Below are 20,781 nucleotides of genomic sequence, written 5' to 3'. Positions count from 1 at the left end.
ATTAATTTCATGTTTGAATTGTTTTCTCTTAGACAAATGCTTCGTTTTGGAGGTTTAGATTATAACTGACAAAAATGGGTATCAGTTTAGCTTTTATAAAGTCCGGTAACACGTCCATGTTATTTATAATCTATATTATAACAGTTTTGTACGGTTAAATAGTCGTGATGATGCATTTAGGGCCATTAAAGTTAATTCTAGCATTAGGTCATGTAAGCATTATGTATGTCCTTTGTTGACTTTTTCTTTTTGCCTTTTGGCCTGAATATACTTACGTGGACGCCTTTTTCTCAATTGCTTCACCTATTCTATGTTTCAAAGTCCCTCCTTGTGGAAGTATGATTCACACAACAAACGCTAATTAATTTGGCGTGATTTGAAACACGTAAACTTTTCATCCGGCAAAAATCCTGGCAACCGACGGCGTTTTCTCGCCGTTTTCCCATGGAACTGTCAAAACCGTAAAATGCTCTTTCGATGTTAAGAACCTGCGTGGTCACTCGATACGCATGGACCAAGAAGAAAATCCAGTATATATAGTACCTGATTCTTTCATAAATATTCGAAGGGAATCAGTAATCAAGTTTGGCAGCTGAGATTTAGTTCTAAGGTCCTTCACGGTACCATGGCGCATATAAAATTGGTTGTTGCTGGTTTTAGCAGATACTCAGGAGCTGCCTCAGAGCGTAGTTCAATTTAACGAAACGAAGCAATGTCCATGAATGTATACAGGGATTGTTTTTTACACGGACTAATGCTACGCTATTCCTGAATTTGTAAACAGAAAAATAAAAAATAAATACTATTTCACCGTTAAAGTCAGCTAAACAGCCTTAAAAATGTCGCTAGTTTTATATTATGTTTCAATGTACCAACACTAGAAGTGATTTTGCATGTTTTTCTCTAATTTATCAATTATCAGTTTACCAGTTTTGAATGTCCAAATAACGCTGCGCTACTAATATGCTAATCCAATCGACTTACTACCGGCTACACCACTGAAATATGCCCGTTATTATTTGTTTCGCTCTGTGGGCAGCTGCCGCTGTGATATGTAACAGTTCGGACGTGTAAAAACTTTTTTAACTAAGCAAAGCCTATTACTATAATCTGCGACGCTCCGGACTGAGGGTGTCCTAGGGATATGCTTGTATCTGGCGCAAGTGCTTCAGGCACGGGTTGTTAGGGGAGCGTCATGCCTTCAGATAACCGTAGGAAGAGGTTCTGACGCGTGTATTTCTTTCAATGAAGACCAAACCTAAGACCGACGTCAAAATCCGAGTCATACGAGCCGCGTATATCCTTTCAGACCTTGTCGCAACGGCGTAACTGCAGAAATCCCGACTTTCATAACACTATTAAAAGGGTAAATTTTACCTCTGAAAAAGTTACCAAAGCTACACTCCACCTGATATATGGATCTGAGGTACGGCATGAAAATGATGCACGAAGCTCAAATCTGCTACTTTCAGAAGGCCGAAAGTTCAGCCGGAAAAAGCATCTCTTGGCAAATCTCAACTGTTCCTTTAAATGCCTCAAGCAGACTAGGTAAATGCGAATGAGTAAATACCTGGAAAGTGCTATAAAACTCAAACCTCTGTAGATTTATTAACAGGTGTTATATAGTAGAAGGGCACTCAATATTTTGCAGTCAGAGACGCATGTCTCCGAGCCCGACCTACCGACGTGCTATGGACCTCGGTATTTCTAATTTCTCTCTATGATGAATTTATTACATCCTAGCATTTGGCGACAAACACACCAAGTAAATCTAAATACAACAACGCTTTTTTTTAATTTAACAAAAACTTTGTGTTTTCCATATTGGGTGAAATATCAACGGACTATTAATCACTTATAGTTTTATAATAATATTTTTAAGTTTTTAATCAAATTGCATTCTTCTAATAAAAGTCTTCGTTTTTCAATCAATCATGTGATATACATCTGGCATTCCGACAGATCGATCAGACAGAAAAGTTGCAGCTTTTCATATTTATTGTAGCTATGCAGCTAGAATAAATTTAACACACTTCTTGGTTACACGCAGGATGTAGGAAAACCTTGTGTGCACGCTATCAGTATTGGACTTATAGCAAAAGGCACTCATTTCAACTAAATAGACTGGCTTTAGGTGGAACTGCGAATTATATACCGTATTTAGAGGAACTAATTGGCATTTTCCCGCGAAGGAAACAAACACGATAATTTAAAGTAAAAGTAAGTATAGATAGAAAAGTAAGCACGATAAAGTAAGTAAATGCCTTTATTTGTGAATCGAGCAAGAGATAATCGATTGGCGCATACGAAGTTTTTGCAGGACTAACACGAATGTGCCTTCTCACACGGAGCTAACAATACATTAATGTAACAGTCAAATAATAATATTACACAACAGTCACCGTATAACTTGCTACTGAACGTAAGAGAAGTTCCTTCCTCCGCAACTTTATTTTCAACCACTTCGAACGCCTTCATTCTTGGCATCACTGTAACTAGCTATTCAACAACAATAACGTACAGATTTGATCTTGCAGGTTAACGAAAACGTCTAACCAGACAAACAAATTACGAAGGTATTTTAAAGGCAATAAGATATCGTCCGCTTCATTTGTATAGTAGAGTCAAGTCTTAACGGCACCGTCACTTCCATTTGTTATAAACAAATTCTTAACCCACGTATATAGCCAGGCAAGTCGCTATAAGGCTAGTGGTATGATCGTTTTTCACAAGAAAATTCACACGAAGCAGATGATACTTTGGGCTAGTTTACAACAACGGGTTCGTGATGGCCGTACCATTGTTCTATTCGTACTTTTTCCAGGCCAAACTGACAAAGAGCTTCTAACACTTCTCCAAGTCCAGCCCAGTCATGATAGCCCAGTCCAACGTAAGTCTTCCTGACTATTCTTGCGTTTCTGCTTTGCTTACGTAATAGTTTGTAGCGATCATAGTTAACAGCACTGATTGATAATATTGTCGGCATTGTTGGCGTCCCTGCCATGCGCCACGTGTCACCGCAATAATATTTAAGAAATGGACCAGACGAACCTTCCAACAGACAGCACAAATTCATTATCCCACCGGCACCCTCGCACTCAGGCGCGGGGCGCCTGTGTCATTCCACAATCCACCCATATTCTTAATCCCAGCAATAATCAGCAGCTCCTTTTCGGATGTAAGCTACTCTCATTGTTATACTAAAAATATAATTTTCATTCGAAAGCAACTTTTACGCCATCACCACAGCCAGTGTCACAACGATAGCATCTATGAATGTTCTATCGTGAAGAAGGTAACTTGAAAACAGGGGTGTGAACGACATGGGACCATCTACTATCGTTTTCCTGATATTAACTTTTTATGCGAACGGCACCAGGTCAAGTAAGGAAAAAATGATGTCTGCATTGTGTTATGTACATACTGTAGGGTTATATTTTCTAGCAGAGTATTTTAATTACATAAGTGCAAACAGCTATGACACAGTCTGGAAATTATGTTTACTGTGATCTTGAAGCTGAACAAGCTTTTAGAGTTCACATACTACTACTATAGTACGAGTACTATAGTAGGATGATTCCAGTAAGCACTGTTAGTATCGTGATTACGACAAGACCACACATGGTGTCACACATTGTGTGGGTTCGGGGGGTTTCACTTGTAACTGATGTCATAGTAAGGTCTATAAATACATCTTGATGGTGACAAATAGACGCATATTTCATTGCGTCAGGATGAAGCCGAAGTACCTAGCATAACCCCGAAAATTAATAAAGCAAGGCAACCGTTATACACTCATATCAATGTATTTTTTCTAGCGAAGACAGCGGCTTCGTTTTTAAGCAAGCTTTTAATATATTACACTTTGAACGTTGTCTGTGTCACCGTTGTACGGATCAGGGTTTTACAAAAAGGAGCATTTTTTTTGTATATTTTTGTGGTAACAACGCGAAAACTATTCTCTACAGAACGTTAAGAAACCGTAAGTTTGGTTAATTATCTAGCATTCATGTATTTAAATAAACACTATTTAACCTGTCTAAATGCAAACAAGTGAAATGTAAACACTTTTCTATTAAAGCTGTTCAGTGTATACCTAAATTGAACAGAAACGAGACCTCATAAAATAGTTTAATTCAAAGAAGTTACATATAGCGCTTACTACTACAAATAGCTAAGCAGGATTTACAAAGATGAAACGGAATGGAGGAATACCCATTACTTTGCACAAGAGGTAACATGTACGTTCGAGTTGGATAACTTTAAATTGAAACTGTACGACATATAGCTCGACAGAAGCTGGATTTTTAGTGTAGAAAAGGCTTGGGAGATCATATAGCGTGTGCCCCTTAACGCGCTTTTAAAAATGTTTGATTTTTTTTCGTCAATAATATGTCCCTATGTTGTTGGGTAACTTTTCAATATCATATAGGCCGAACAGTTTATTAATTTGGCGAGCTCGGAAATCAGGTATAACATTATTTCTGCAAAAAGTGCGAAGTGTCATTTAAAACTTTCCGTTAGTCATTGTACCTGAAGTCCCAGAAAAGGTCTAATCTTTGGTTAGGCCGAGAAGGTCATTCGAAAATTTTCTAGTTTTTTCTATACAGAAGTTCCTGCTTATACTTTATGGCATTGTGTCATACCCATCACAGAACATCCTGAGTTGAGCTTCATAACTGATGCAAAATGAATAAAATACGATTTGTAAAAGCAAATAATAAGTCAAAAGCTTGTTGTAGCTAATGAATGCGTTTTTTGGTTGCCTTTAGTGACAGGCTAAGAATGAAAGTTGATGTACCTGTTTTATTTATTTACGTCAATTGAACATTTGAAAGAAAAACAATATAGCGCACATGAGTTTTTTAGTATTTACTGAGCATTGCATATTTAGTAAGGGTCACATTGGCAGATGACTTACCTTTGTACGAGATTTTGGGTCATGATAATATACCTGTCCAGCAAAACCACACAAGCTGTCTAAGTAAAAATACATATCTCAAATCTAATAATGTAGAAACAAAGCTATCGAAAAAAAAAAAAAAAACACATAATTATTAATGTTGTTGTCGGGTGTAAAAGAGTTTATTGCCATAGCAACATCAGCAACAGGCTGCAATCGAGTCCATAACCAATTCCATTTACTTGAAGTAATAATACGAGTTTGTTAATATGAATACAGATCACCGCTGACATAATCATTCCACACGATAATCAAGAAGTATAATAATACTAATAACCACTTTGCTAATCCAAGCACTCAGTGTCATAACGGACAAGCAACGTGGAAATAAAAGGGGCGTCGGACACGGGTTTAGTCTCCCCGGTCCTGCGCCCGTGAGCGGGCAATGGGTCAGGCTGTACGACTTTCGCTTGTCCATTAATGCCTATAGATCAAAGGCTATATGCATATATAAAGCATATACACATATCGCCGCTATTCACTGCCAAAATCACTATTCTATTCACTATTATAAGCGTCGCCCTTGTCATCATAAGGTTTGCGATTTTTACAAACGAACCTGATCGTTACCGGCATACGAACGTGACTTCAGAGTTATTATGCAAGTCATTCATATCAGCTGCTTTTTTTTCTCTGCTTCATAGTAACCTCTTCTGTTTTTTACCTCTCTCGCCATACATGTATATATATATATGGCGTACATAGATAAATGGAAATTTAAAATTTGATTTTTTTTTTTGGACAGCTTCAGTGGCGGAAGAAACTCTACTGTTTATTGCATACGATGTCGGTTAGAAACGTTTACATGGACGTTTCTTGTTTCGGAAATTTATTATAGGCCATATGCAATTTGTTACCGATGTAATAAAACGATGCACATAAATGTAATCGTAGTATTTCGTTCGTGTAAAGCAGTATTGTTTATCCTAATAATTGTTACTAGTGTTGTGATCATTTTTCTGGGAGCTTCCATGAGACTCGTAGTCAACGGACAACTTCGGCAGAGACGGCTGTTGTGTTTATGCCCTTGCTTCTTCAATCCCGCGCCAATACGTATCTGTTCGATAACTATTTAGTTAACACTATATATAACGAAACGACCCAGATTTCGGCTGCACTTAAGCTTCTCATTAAGTCCTCAAAGGCGTACCGTGAACGACTATGTAGTAATTTACGAGACACGCCTATAGGACCCGCCAGGTCTATAAACAATCAGCAAGAGTGCGAAAGTCTCCGAAGGTTCCTCAAATTGTGAAGGTTTGTCGACAAGAAACAGTGACATTTGTTTGAAGTTAAGGAGCTTTTCTTCAAAAAGTACTTTCAAAGGTATTGAACTGCTACGGAAAGGCTTCACAACTATGCGCTACCTGGTGTTGCGGGTTAAGGGCAGCTTTGCGGCGCTACCACCAGCTTGGCTGTCTCTGCGAGCCTCTACTGTTTGGTTATATAAGCTGTTACAGGCCATTACAATACATAAACGGGCGACAGGCGACTATTGGTGTTAAGCAAAAATTTTTTACATAGTGCTACAAAATAACTGTAGCAGCTGATTAGCAACTGGGAAGACAGCGTTCTTCACTTTTATGAAATTGACTACTTAAGTTATCACATTAAAAAAATGCAACAAAAAAACTCGGTTATATGATTCTTGCCATTTTTTTTTTACAGGACCTTTCGTAGGTTGATTGAGAAGCGTTAACAATTACCTTGTGGAGTCCCACGTTACCAATGATTATAACGAATATCCAGGCTACCATCTGTTAAGCTGTTTCGGATTTTGAAACGGAAATCATACTGTAAAATGACAAATATACATATTTGATTGTACAATCCATCGAACAACTCCCTATTTTTACAAAAGAAAAACTCGTGAAATTCAAAATCGAGCTTGTAGTGTTTAAACAATTTCGAAACCACATAGTACCTCAGGATAACTAATAGCCAAATAAAGATGGGTGACAATGTATTGCACGCAGTTCTACTAGTATGATATACACATAATACATTCGAAAATTGAGGCAAATATCGTGTACCCGCAGCGGTCCGAGAAGAATCAGGTTTTGATGCTATTAAAGAACTCCCCTAAAGTGTTACTTTTTTTTTTTTTATAGATCACCTGAGATCGGGTTAGGACAATCGATCGGTTATTGACTGGCAACGGAAGATGTTTTTGCAACACCGTGCTGATTCGTAGGCAAGGCTAGTTTATAGTGATTGACCCTTACATGAGATTTTTGTTGTCCTCAATCAGGGCACGGGTTTCAAAGCATTCAAACAAGTGTCGTTTTTAACTCAAATGAAAAGCTAACAAGCGAAACAAAAGTATCGCTCCGATAGTTATTGCAATTTTTGTTTTTTCGGCGATTGATGGTAGACTATATATATGTTACATAAGTTTATAAGATGTAGTTGTTCATCTCCGTCTAATGCATTCAAGGAGCTGTAAACAAGCGCAACGCTAGCGCCACGCTACGTAATCAATATGGTCGTTTCGGTACGCGGCTAAGCGGCGGACACTGGAGTTTGCTATTAGTCGTCTATAACTAACTTCGGTCACGAGTACCATTTTTGACATTATACTTATGGCATTAGGTGTAAAATTGACTATTGCTATTATTGATTACGTAAAATCACGCCTCTTGACTTAAGCCTAATTAATATAGGATGGACGCTTTTATGTTATTATTTTCGTCTCAAGTTCGCGAACCTACGTTGCAGCTCGACATTTCCCATATATGGTCTTCATCTGCCCTGTGATTTTTTCGTTCGGCCATTGCGTGCATAGCTTCGAGCAAAGAAAACTTGTGAGTAGCATTCATACTAGGATTATCGGCAGTAACCGTAGTAATAATATCAATACGTAACAAAACATTGATAAACAACAACGTTGCTGTGAAACGAAATAGAAAAAATCATTATGTACGCAGGTGTATGAGCTCAGGACAAGAGAGTAGCAATCGGTGGTATCACAGGTAAATATGGGCGCCATATATTATGACGATATCGATACTATCAGTGCTATTGATATTATCGTTATCGGCTAATATCAGTCATAATAATAATAATAATAATAATAATAATAATAATAATAATAGTTTTTATTGATTTTCGTTATCGCCGCCTTTTCGTTTATTATAGGGGCACGCAACCACCAATTTTCAGTTGAACAGCTTCATTTCTCTATACCTTGTTCTAATACTGTCTACCTAACTATATGTTAATCTAGATTTCTTCTAACCTCGGTTTTTATATCTGAATATCTACGTACTGATTCTTGCTGCTGGTGATTTCATCTACGGTATATACTTATAGCGCACTACCTGGTAAGGTTTCCTTTAATTGCTGTCATTGGTGGTCACCCTTCTACGTGCGTGTCTTCGCGTTGGTGAGAGGTCAGGAGATTATCAGTGACTGGCTGGATTATCCGTCTTGAGTTCTATCGCGACGCTTCATCGTATATGTCTGTGTACATTGCTGATGAACGGCGATAAATCCATTAGGCGGGTAGCAAGGGTGGCTCAGCTTTATAGGTTCACTGGTTGGTTATTGTTAATTGATTCAATGACGGGTTTAGCAGTATTTGTAACGTAACGTACCTTTGTGTATATGCATGGTAAGCTTGGCTAAGTCGTTACGACATAATGACGTTGACTTACTTCATTCTCGTCTCTAAATAGAGATTCTGGCCGGGAGACGTGCACGGCCTTCATAGGCATGACAAGCTTGACAAAGGCATAACATTAGTGGCTAAGTATTTATTTTTTTATGGCTTTTTTCATACTACTTGAGCGGCCTACATAAGCGTTGGAAAATCGCGACAGATGGCTTGGTTATCGATAGTAGCAAGTATCTTTTTCCAAAAAAATGGATCCTTTTAAGGACCCGTGCGTGAATTCTTGCATTGTCAGCAATAGATAGTTTTGGTTGAAGGTGTAGTGCTGGATGTTTCTCTATTCCTCTATTTCCTTATGTATTGTTATTATTACTGTTATTATCTATGATCATTTCCATTGTTTGTATCTCTACTTACATCATCTACTTGTCACTGTTATTAATTATTGATGTCATTCATTGATGTCGCTTTCCATCTTCGAGATCAACTTCGCCATCATCGACGCTAACAAAGTGCATAATTGTACAATGTTACAGGTCGATCGTCTTTTAATGGAAAGCTTAATGGGTACTTAAGCCTACTCATTTTTCTTCAACATTTCCATCCGCACTCAACGACTTCCGTCTGTTGAAAACGAACATACATTGAAGATTGACGTTGAACGTCGCTTGATGAGGTTTCTGCTTTTACTATTTACTCGTTATTCTTACCGTATTCTTTTGTATCTCGCTATTGACTTTACGGTCTATCCTACATCCAACATTCAAAACGTTTAGGCTCTTTAAATAGGATGAGAATCATTGTATACAAAGATACCCATATTCGTTAGCGGCACGTTTACGAGACGTGACAACTGTCACGTTTCTTTTTATGGCCGGGACTTTTCGTCAGACCTAGCGATCCGAGCTGGTCTGACAGCGATGTGACTGGAAGAGACATTCGACGAAAACCTGCTTGACGTGCAGGCGGTGTCTGTTTCTTTAAGGGAGAAAGTACCAGCAACTCCTGGAACAATTTGTAGAAGTAACATAGTAGAGAAGAAACATCGTTAAAATTTGCCCCTTTGAAATGCTATTGCTACTAATACTTTATTCTTGTTCAGTTAACCGCTTTGTTAGCAAATGAGCTTGAGAGCCAGTGCAGAGGTTGCTAATAGAAAGACTTGCTTCGCATATTCCGTAGTACTCAGGGGGGGGGGGGGGAGTTTTGTTTCACCTTCCAAAAAAGTTAAGCCACCTTGCGCGAGAGTGCTTCAAGTTTTGAGCATAAACCTGTTTGAACGCAAACAGCCGTACCTCGTCATCTATCAGCCACTAAAGTAAAAATGAAAATGTCTTCGAATAGACCCGACTGCTACATACGCGTATGCACTAGAAAAGTCACTCAGGCTCTTTCCTGTATAATAATTCTCATGACAAATACTTTGATCGTTTTCGCATCCATTCTGAAATCTCACGTCAGTAACAACAAACCCACTTTGACGGGCTTATTGCACTAGTAACAGGAACGCTACTGTCGCTTACCTCATTGCAACCATTCTGTTGTGATAACAGTTCTGGCGTACGATAACAGAGGAGACTATGAGAGACAACGGTACGACACGGTTCGCCGATGTCAGCCTACTGTTGTCCAATGCCAGTCTGCAAGCGTCGACGCTTTCGAATACTGCCAATGATGTCGATTGCACAACGTAACCAGCACAGCGTCGCAACGCTTAACGCCGTCTGATAAAATCTTGTGCACTCTATTAACCGCTCATTGACAGGTGGAGTGAGCGAACAGATTCGTGCGATAGTAGACAGGTGTGAGAGCGGCAGCGGCTGTAACGACGCTTTCATTTGACCTGGTCAGTGCAGAATGGGCGATACCTCTCGAGGGGTAAAGACAGGGGGTGCGTATGTATCCGATAGCGACACGGTCTGTCGCTAGTAAGAATTTCGGCGATAGGCCCTAGATCCTATGGCGTTGAAAGCCGTCCAAGTTGAATGGGGTGCTTACAGGTCAGCCGTGTTAGCCGTGTTGAAAAATAAAAATGAGTAGATCTGCTCGGCCACCCTTGATAGGAGCGTTCGCCGTAAACAAGAACAGATAATACGACTTTTGTCTGCTGGTGTAGCCGTGCGAGGTAGCCGTCGAATACACTGGCGATATGCGTCACGTTATTATGAAATGCTCACGCCACAAACTAACAGTCGACGGATCAGCCAATTAGATGGTCTCGCTTGCTAACATGTCCTTGGCGGGAATTCCGTTCCTGTGAGCCCCAAGTTGGCAAGGCACAGCTTTTTGCTTTGCACGTAGCATTTATTGTTTTTCCCTTTATTATCAGCGTGAGTTATACGGTCTGAAGGGGCTTGCCATGCAACGGTGTCATCACAAAGTTCATAAATTCCAATCGTAATGTTTATTATGCTTGTCCTCATCAAGCACAAATAAAAATGCTAATGCGGTTTACAAAGCTGCCGAATTAAATTGCATTGTGTGGTGTCGGGTATGGCGCTTGTGCTTTGGTATGTTCAAATAAACGAGTATTTGGAACAATGTAATCAAGGGCCTTTTGAGGGATCAGTTATCACAATAGTTATAAGGAAGAGCTCGGATGTTATCCAGTCTAATCTGAGCGAGGTAATCAAATGTCAATCCACTGACAGCTATTTGCATGGATTTAGCACGTGAAATTTCATCGGAGTATGACTCCGAATAATTGAAAGCGTCTGAATTCCTCATCTAGGCCTATACACTTTCGGGAAACAGACTGGCTGTCCGTCTTTCACATTAGAGGCATTCTATTAGATCAAAGCCAGGGCGGTGTATTATGTTGACGTGAATCTCTGCCGAAAAAAGTACGTTAAATTTATACGTCTTATTTTCGTTGGCCTGGACTCGCGTTCCACATGTCGCATAAAATGAGTTAATAAGCGGTAGAGATGTTTACGCCTAAACGAAAAAATCTTTCTTTTATTATTTTCTTTCTCTTATCATTTACAAAATCATATCTTGTGCTATCACACTTTGAAACTACCCTGAGATTTATTCTCTCAAAGTGGCTCTAATGTACGCTGTAAATGTGTTTTTTCTAATAATAATTACATATATATACAATAATGATAGTAACAAGGTGGAGATGAAGGTGATTGGACTTTTTACAAATTCTAGATAGATTACATTACGGATAGAATTAAATTCTTCTGTCTGCTCTCTGTATCTATTTTACCAATACGGGCTAAACATGTCACTGAAAAGGCACTACCTTACATGTACGTCACCGGTCCTTTCATCATAACCAACCGGACAATTGCAAATTTAACTCAAACAGATGAATTTCTCTTAGGTTAAACCGTTACTGAACATTAAATTATACTGGCATAGACATTACGTATAGATTCCAGCGGCTAGTGAGTTCCTACCTGAAAGACCCTGACAACATCAGCATTATCTTTAGCTGAGCACTCGACGAACGCGTGTTCCCAGTCCAAGCAGACAACGGGTTCCACCATCGAAGGCGCCACACTTTCGACGTGCTGGCCGCTCGGGAGATCGGTCTGTACGCAAATCGAAAACAAAAATAAATACATGATAAGATAAAAAGAAATAAATGTCGCTTTGAAACCGAATGGTAATGAGTCGAGCTATTCGTGTTTGAGAAATGCAAGAACGTCTTTGGAAAATCCAATCGTTGTACCTATGTAAAACAATGACATTTGTGTCTTATCGACGATAGCTTAGAATCCATCAAGCTTTCATTCTTATCGATGGTATGCTGCAAATCTCAGTGACTTTCGTATTTATTGTAGGGTTTATAAATGGTCGATCATTTGAGTGATATATGGCCATATTATACGTGAACAAGCCGTATTCTGTTAACTAATAAATAAAAAGCAGCTAATCATCGAAACTGCCTATTATGTTTTTCTATTAGTTTGTCCAGCCAGGGCCGTCTTTAGTTAAAACATTGAGCTGTTATGAATACATTGAAGGTTTGTCGTAGGTTAACAGCCGTAGTATTTTCACGCTACACGAGATAGATAGGAACAGAATCAACCGGACTGCGCCCATAGGCAAAATCGTGCAGGTTACGTTTGATGCTGTCGTCTGGCACTCTATCAGACCACCTCGAAATGAAGCGTGTCCACGCTGGAACTCGAACTCCGGCCACTACGTTTCCCTCAAGTGTAGCAATCAAGCCCGCTTGCCATTACATCACCGCTAATACGGACCTATAACATAGTTACAAGCATCTGACCAACGCCGTCACTCGTTCTTAGCGACGGGCAGATCATCAGCAGAACTTTATCAGCTTGATCGGATATGCTCTGACTTACGGCACTATGTAAGTACCGCTTTCTTCCATTCCATCTCTACATCAGGTGGTGGGGAAGCACGCTTCTCGAAAAAGGGATATAGATGATGTTTGGCCGACAAGCTCCGTTGAATAGCGTGATATCATTAACGGAACTGCCTTTCCTATATTTAATATCCTGAACGTAACGCAATACAGTTTAATACGATGTAGGAATGGTTTAGAGAATAAACCGTGGTGTACACGTGGTGCATGTCACTAAAACGTGGGTTTATTTGCTCCGGGAGCACAGGCGAACGAAGCAGCTCGAGTATCTAGACGAAGAGAGACTATAATTTATAGTAGCCACTAGCTAATAGCAATGGGTACTTGTATACTATTAAACTAAACGGCTACGACCAATGCGCTAAAATATAATAATATATTAAACTGGCTTTCGGAGAGGCAATAGCTTCGGTGTGGCCGCTTGTTGTTCATGGTAAATCAGGTGCCAAGAGTGAACATCTTAGATGACGGCGATGGGTAACAGGACTACTTAGAAATTAGTTTGATTTTTGAAATCATAAAAACTGTGTGCATTATGTATTAAAATACACTGTACAAAAATATTCGTTCAACTTCTACCTCTCCAGCTGCTTTGCTACAAAGGAACCTTCAAAGGGTAAATCGAATGTTGTGTTCCTATTGTTATTTACGATTTTCACATGCTGTTATTTTCGATATTGCAACATTACCTCTAATATTAATAATACTGCCTTGATGAGTAATATTTAACAACTTTGACCTATAATATTATAATCTACAATCGGATTGTTTCATGTAAAATGAAATAAAACGCATGGATGTATGGAGCCAAACGAGATGTGTCACATCTGTAGTAATGATAACTTACCTTGTTGGCCACAACGACTATTGGAGGAGGCGTTTTATCCCCTTGCCTCAGTTGTAAAATGTCATCTCGAAGTGTCCGGACCGCGTCATATGAGCTTTCGTTGTCTACAGAATATACCAGCACAAAGGCGTCGCCTGAGCCTGTATAGGGTTGAACGTTGCTTAGGTGATGTTTCTATTCTATGTTTTTCCATTAATGATAAGATACAAATCGCGTTTGTATCCACATATTGCCCTAAACTATCGACATTTAAGGGCGAAGACTCTGTTGAGATGTTCGAGCCTTACTGGCCTCATTTTGAAGCGAATCGATCTATACCTAGGCATAGTGCATTCACTACGTTCTCGATAATTCACTTTTAGCCATCGCTCCTGCGACAGATTCCAGTTTGTTTCCAGCTATTCAACAATGCCTCAAGAATCTGATGCGGCGGAGGCCTCGTGCGAGTGTGTGTATGTCCGAACTCCAACTTACTCCACCTCTGTATTCCCTGTGATTAATAGGTAAACAGGACACGACCGCCAAGCGTGCAGGACTAGAAAGCGAAATAAATCATCTATTCAACACTTTATAGCATTGTATTACGCTGTATGATACAATATTACATGAAGTGCAATCCAAGATAAGACTTCGTCGATATTGAAATACGTGATTGAATTCGCAAGTCTCGGATTCGGTCATTCTGTGCAACAACGTGAACGGCTATATACATGTCCGATAGGTACAATTGGTCCTCTATTGACGTAGTCGAATTATAAGAAAAACTTTAAGTACGGTTTGACTTGTGGGTTTCGCGAAACGCTCGCGCACATACGATGCAAGAACAATACAACATTTTTGGTGGAGGATGATTTCACACAGGAGTCACAGAAAATCGGCTTGAAAACAGCTCCTAATTCATATATAATCCGAGATAAATAACAAGTGGGTTTCATTTGCGGAGGGTCCTAAAAATCAGTGCACACAATCTAGCGACCAGCTCAGAACGGTGTATTTATAATTTTCCATCGTTATCGAAGACCGCTCTTGGATCTCTCTAGAATGTCACTTCCGTGTGATCTGGGTATGCTATAACGAACCGTTTTCAGAACGGCCTAGAAACGGCCATTTGTATTCTATACTATTCACACAGTCATGATTTACGTTTTTTTTTTACTTCCACGTTCAACCAGAGCCACCGAAACAAGTCTATGTGTAAGGCGTGTAACAGCCCTGACGTTTGGATTTGCTTGTTGCGTCTGATTATTACTCATTAGTCCCAATTCCCTTATGATGTCATAGTCTGTTGCAATGCAGTCAGACAGCTATCAGTAAGGCTATTGATATCAACACTTATAAGTCTGGTCAGTCATCCATTGCACAGAACTTGTGACAACAAAGAAACTCATAGTTTGGCAGCTCCGGTCGTCTCTATGGTTGAACCATCTGAGATGACAAGTCCGACTTTTTTGGTTCATAGTCCTGAAACTGTTTCGAACAGTTTTTTTTTGCAGGTTGAAACTGCTGTATTTTAAATCCGATCTCCAAGCATGTCTTTGATATTATTAAGAGTTTGCTAAAAACATCAGTAATTATTTTTTGATTCGGCTAGCTGGTAAACTGTCCAGTGAATTCTACACTTCGTTTTGATTTTACACAATTTTAGTCACACATTTTCGATTATAAACACGGCATCGTTCGATAGTTCCGCCATGTCTATGTAGACTCATGTATGAGTAGTTGAAAACCCCAGATGAACGCCTTGAAAGCACTCATGAAAGTCTGTAACTTCTTAGATACAACTTCGAGCGGTAAGGCCACCGAAAGGACACGGGAAGGACAAAGCGAATAACTTAGGTACGGTTCACGTTTAGCTATCGACTCGCACTGCGCAGAAATTTCTCGACATCACTTATATCGACACGTTTTTTCTCCAGTTGACGAGCCCTTGTAGGTGCGTGGATGAGAGCTCAAAGAAGGTAATCGTCGAAGAGGCAGATATACCCCCCAAGCTGATACGCGGGGACAAGAAATGTATTCAGTAGGGAGACCGGTGGGGCGTTTCCCAAAGTCCGCTTCCGTGATCCTGTTTGTCGATTACATCGTGTCGCAAGACATGCTGGCGCGAAATAACTCTGTAGCACCGAAAGAGTTCCGCTTTATCATCTCATTCTGCTTTAATGCTTCCATTAGGTTGCTCTTGTTTTCTTTTCATTATTCGATTCTATAATGATCGACATGGTTACTTTTGGTCAACAACCACTTAGGCGGCTTAGCTGTCGTAATCTGCTCTGGTATGTTCAAAAATTCCGGTGAACTGCAAACGTTAAACAGCCTAACGTCTTCAATTACTCTGCAATGGATAAACATCGGTGTCATTGCATTTGTGTCACATTTGTGTCAAGCACGCAAAAAGGAACATCACCTTAAAAATTCTACTTATGTGTGTAGATTTACTAGAGAATCAATACATTTGTTGTACTAATATTTCGTTTTATTGTGTTCCCAATGGGGGTATCAGCGACGTGGTTTGCGGCATACTTCGTTAAGCTGCAAAACACCCGTCAGGACCCAAGTTTTTGACAATTTGATCTCGGAGCTAATCGCCTTAAACTAAGCAATGCTAAGTTACCTAGAGTAATGAAAGCTGGAATTAGGTATCTGAGTCAGTCTGTAAAGCAGCCGTTGTCTTTGTATCTGTACTGCCTCTTTTCCCACGGACAATCAGTCTATGTCCGTTGAGTCAAGGACATACCTGTTAAGTATACAGCTGTCTAACTTGCATCAGCTTTTAATCTAATTGTGGGTGCTTCCTGCGAGAATCGAGCATTGCTGAGCTAACCTTGGCCAGGCCATAGCACCTCGTAAAAAGAACTGAGGTAAGAGGTACTTGAAGGGCAACGAAGTAGCTGTGAGGTAGATGCGGGGTAACGAGTAGGAACTAATCAGGTTAGCAAAGCTAGAAGGATTTTGTATAGTCGCAGAGCGTTGTGGAATAAAGTTCATTAAAATAGTTTTGGTTAACTTAAACCGTAACGTGTACTGCAGCAAATGGCACGTTAATAGCTAGGTAAGCGCTAAGCGCAAAATGTATTTTTTGTGAAATGGAACATAATAGAGCTACCGAACCCGACTATATGGGTCTTTATACCAGGACTACACTCGAACATGAGCTAAAAACAGGGCTTTTGTGATCGCTTGAAATAGTATCTTTATTATTTACACTGAAAACAGAGCTAGCGAATAATGGCAGTGAATAGTTTCCTGAATTTAGAATTAGGCCTACAGATCGACTGGCTATTGACAACAAAATACGCACATATCGTATGGGGTAAATTTCGATGTAATTGTTTCTATGTCTGTACGTACCAATATGTCCGAAACATTTTTACCGGTATTTTTTGTGTCGGTCTTTTTTTGTTTCGTAACATGAAATTTGTCAAATATCATAATTTAGTTAAATCTCATCTTACCTCAGTGGCCTAACGAACTTCCCTGAAGCGTATTAAACATCGTAATATAACAAGCATACATTTATCGGGGACTTGGCTCAATCGCTAACTGCGCTTGCTAAATTATATTATTAAAAAAAAAGTCAAAATGGTTGAAGAAAGTAAAAAAATCTTGGCTTTGTATGCGATATTAAACTGTAAGCTTTGGCCTTCTTTTGAGATATTTAATACCTACATAAAGGCCACAACGTGACTCGTGGGCATCCAGGGTGATCGCTTCTCTACGGAGACAGGGAGGTACACGTAATGGGATTATATCCATGTCGCTGTTAGATAGTAACAGACAGATATCCAGAAATAGCCTGTTGAACGTGTTGCAATATTTCTAGATCACAGTTACACTATTCTGATCAATGAGCACTATTATTAACGGAAAATGTCGTTCTAGCTATTGGCATGACGTGTATATAGGTATGCCTGCAGACAATAGCCTAATAGACTGTAGCTACGAAAGTTACCGAAACTTAATAATACGGTATTGTCTAAAAACGGGACCGAAACGTATACGAGCCATATACGCTAGATATGTGTCTCCGCTCACAAACGCTATGTAGTTTTGTGTAAGTCATCTTAGCTTTTTCACAGAGCTATTTCGGCGATTTCAGCAAGATGGCTACAAGCAATAACACGCTGGTGTCCTGCGTGCACGAACTTAGCTATGAGTGTAATTATTACATGTATTAAACTAACCTATGGCAAGTCTTTTCATTGCAGGAAATTCGCAGCTGCCTCCCGTGTCGAGTATGTCGAGAGAGACTTTGCTTTCCAGGCCCACGTCGTATTCGCCCCTGGAAGAATCGTACCGAATAAAGCACATTAGCCATTTGGACAATGGGCATCTATCGGAAAGAAATGTGAGCTTATCCAATAGAGTTTAGTTACGCAAAAAAAATACCGTGAAGTGAGTAACTGCAACTAATCGACGAAACGACCTTTTGAATTTTCAGAGTCCAATTCATCTAATTGGACTGGTTTCAAAATGCATACAACAGCCTATGCAGTTAGTTGGTTACACCGGAAATGTACTGCGACCACGAGAACTATGGAAAGTGCATTACCTGTGGAACTCCTCGACAGTGGCGCTATAGTCGTGCAGGAACTTCTCATAGAGAAACTGATGAATGATGGCCGATTTGCCAACCTTGGCAGCTCCCAAAAACACCACCCGATATTGCGCTTTGTCTGGCTGCCCGTTGCTCGGTGTCCTTCCCATGGGAGCACCCGTTAAAGCCGCATGTGGTTTTCTGTGAATAATTTCATAATAGTTCGCAATATTCCAACAATGGACCATGTTTCGAGACCATATAAGTAAAGCCGTTGTTAATATAAACTTGCTATATAGAAGCTAACTTCTATATAGCAAGTTTATATTATACTAGAAGTCATGCGAGTGTCAGACACATACTCGTTGGACGTGTTTCCCTTTATGACGTGTTCGACAATAATGCAAGCAATCGGCAAAACCATTTGATAAACACTATCTACTTATCAAAGACACCAGCTGTGACAGACGGCTGAAAGCCATCTCATATCAAGCAAACGAAACTATGCTGCTTAGAGATTCATGAGCAAGCTTGGTATCTGTTGCATGAAGTTTTTTGCTGTATATGCGTGAATTGAGGTAACTAATATGTGTTGATTACCTGTTTCCTCTGTGCACAGGAAGGACATCACCGTAATCGATAGAAAACGAGTGTCTTGCACCCCGTAATGGGTTGTACGGAAATTTCGACTTACGAACCACTGCTGGACTGCACGGTAGATCAGCAACGACGTCATCCTGAGGACTCTCAATATTTGCCTGTTCTGGAAATTCCTGCAAAGCAAATATAAGCTCTACCGTTACTAGATCGAGGAAAATGGCTTACTGGATCGGAAGGACCGACAAGCTCTCATTCAAGCTTAACAAAACATATAGCAACCGAACATGAGCAACAACGGTTGGAAAACGATAACAGTTCAGTGTTAGTTGATCTGCCAGACGACAAGTAGAGTTCAGGCCAAGAATATCCATAATTACGGACGGGGCGGAAGGCCAGTGGGGCACGCCATTTTTCGTACATTGGCTGATAAGTAAATCAGCGGGAAGTTGGGCTTCCAGCAATATCAGCGTAAAGCGTATCCCCGACAATTTTGCTATGCACTTTACACACACCGCAGCTATCACTTGTATCGCGGACGGCATGGTATATCTTGCCAGTGTTCCATTTTATTGAGACAAATCAATAATATAATAGAACATCAACTGAATTACTTTTCTTGGCTCGTCCACAGTTTGAAGTGTTTTAAAGCTTGCGGTTCTAGAACCTCCTGACCACAGCTACTGAAACCATGAGATGTGCGCTCTATTCCGTAACTTGCACATGTATCTTCATAGGAATAAATTATACGAAATAACGTAAAAACCCTTCCCACAATGTATTTGGCTGATATTTGGTTGTTTACACCATATTTGAAATTAAATTTATGATAGCTTTACAAACAGGGATAGCGTATCTCTCTTTTAGGGATAGCACTAGTATTCTCTGTTCTAATGTTTACGTCACTGACAAGCCAGCTCTAGGCTTTCTTCGTGTTCACTTCATTAATATTACTAGAATTACGATTATAATTGTTTCTCCTATCGAAATTGAGGTCCATATGGCTGGGTATTATACAGTAGAAAAGCGGAAACTAACTACTGCAGGGGTACCTTCATGTTAGGCTGCTTGGTTAAAGGCGATACGAACCCTGCGCCGATAGGCTCGCAGTGACAGCCCGGTGAAGTGCAACGGCAAAAGATAAAATAAAGAAGTCACGGCGACTTGACCTGTTTGTTCAGTTTCTTCCACCAACTGGTAAACTGGATAAAAGAGAAATATCCATTATTGTAAATTGTCGGCGAAACCGTCGTTCGGTGATTGGTATGCGAATGGATACCGGAACGGGCAAGCAAGCGCCAGGCAAACCGTTAACTTGATCTTGTTCGTATCATGCTCGCGCATGAAGGCGTATACTATTTACGGGTGCCGGGTGTGGTACGGTGTTGTCCAGGTACACCAATGAATTGGCGCAGGGGGCGGTTGAGCGGTTCTTTTGTCGACGACGTAGCCTAGGGCGTATTCTAGAGTAACTTCAATCTGTGTAGGTGCTTCTGCTAAAACACTAGAGCTCGAACGGAGCTTGACTTTGACGGCCATTAACAGGAGGACAAACGCAAATTACGTAGAGAAGGAGCAAAAAAAGGAGCCAGTATTTCAACCCAAATATTATCGTAGCGAACGTCGTGAACTTTGACAGAAACAAAGTGATAGAGAGAAGGAAGCCACTGAACTGCTGTGTCGCCCGGCGACTAAAAGCGAAAACAAAGGATACAAAAAGGTTATTAGCTAGTTATTTCGTCGAAATACCCTTCGCCCTCCAGCCAGCTCCCACCATACCCGTACCGTTATTGCTGTAATTTACTGAAGCTTAATATAATCGAGGTGGAGGATCGACAGATCCAGTCTTTTCATCGCTTTTTTATTTTTAGTTTTTTTCTAT

General features: G+C 40.0%; 1 protein-coding gene across 3 annotated transcripts in view; it reads right to left on the bottom strand.

Moving 5' to 3' along the window:
• Window positions 1–5,061: 5,061 nt before the first annotated feature.
• Window positions 5,062–20,781, bottom strand: part of LOC111252135 (ras-related protein Rap-2a-like) — a 145,756-nt gene continuing 130,036 nt past the window's right edge. The window contains exons 2-8 of one of the 3 annotated variants that reach the window (XR_002674120.2): window positions 18,903–19,075; window positions 18,318–18,503; window positions 17,950–18,047; window positions 13,769–13,908; window positions 11,984–12,118; window positions 10,100–11,407; window positions 9,443–9,581 (exon numbers count right to left, since the gene is read on the bottom strand). Coding sequence is in view for 2 of the 3 variants with exons in the window: in XM_022809624.2 (XP_022665359.1) it covers window positions 9,414–9,581; window positions 11,984–12,118; window positions 13,769–13,908; window positions 17,950–18,047; window positions 18,318–18,503; window positions 18,903–19,075 (900 nt within the window). In the remaining variant the exon portion in view is untranslated. Of the gene's footprint in view, window positions 9,582–10,099; window positions 11,408–11,459; window positions 11,514–11,983; window positions 12,119–13,768; window positions 13,909–17,949; window positions 18,048–18,317; window positions 18,504–18,902; window positions 19,076–20,781 lie in introns of those variants that run through there. The other 2 variants (XM_022809624.2, XM_022809628.2) reach the window with 2 other exon arrangements.

This window comes from Varroa destructor, unplaced genomic scaffold (genome assembly GCF_002443255.2).
Source record: "Varroa destructor unplaced genomic scaffold, Vdes_3.0 BEIS01000005.1, whole genome shotgun sequence".
Classification (NCBI taxonomy): domain Eukaryota; kingdom Metazoa; phylum Arthropoda; class Arachnida; order Mesostigmata; family Varroidae; genus Varroa; species Varroa destructor.
The sequence above is the reverse complement of the archived record's forward strand: the minus strand, read 5'-3'. Positions and strand labels throughout refer to the sequence as shown.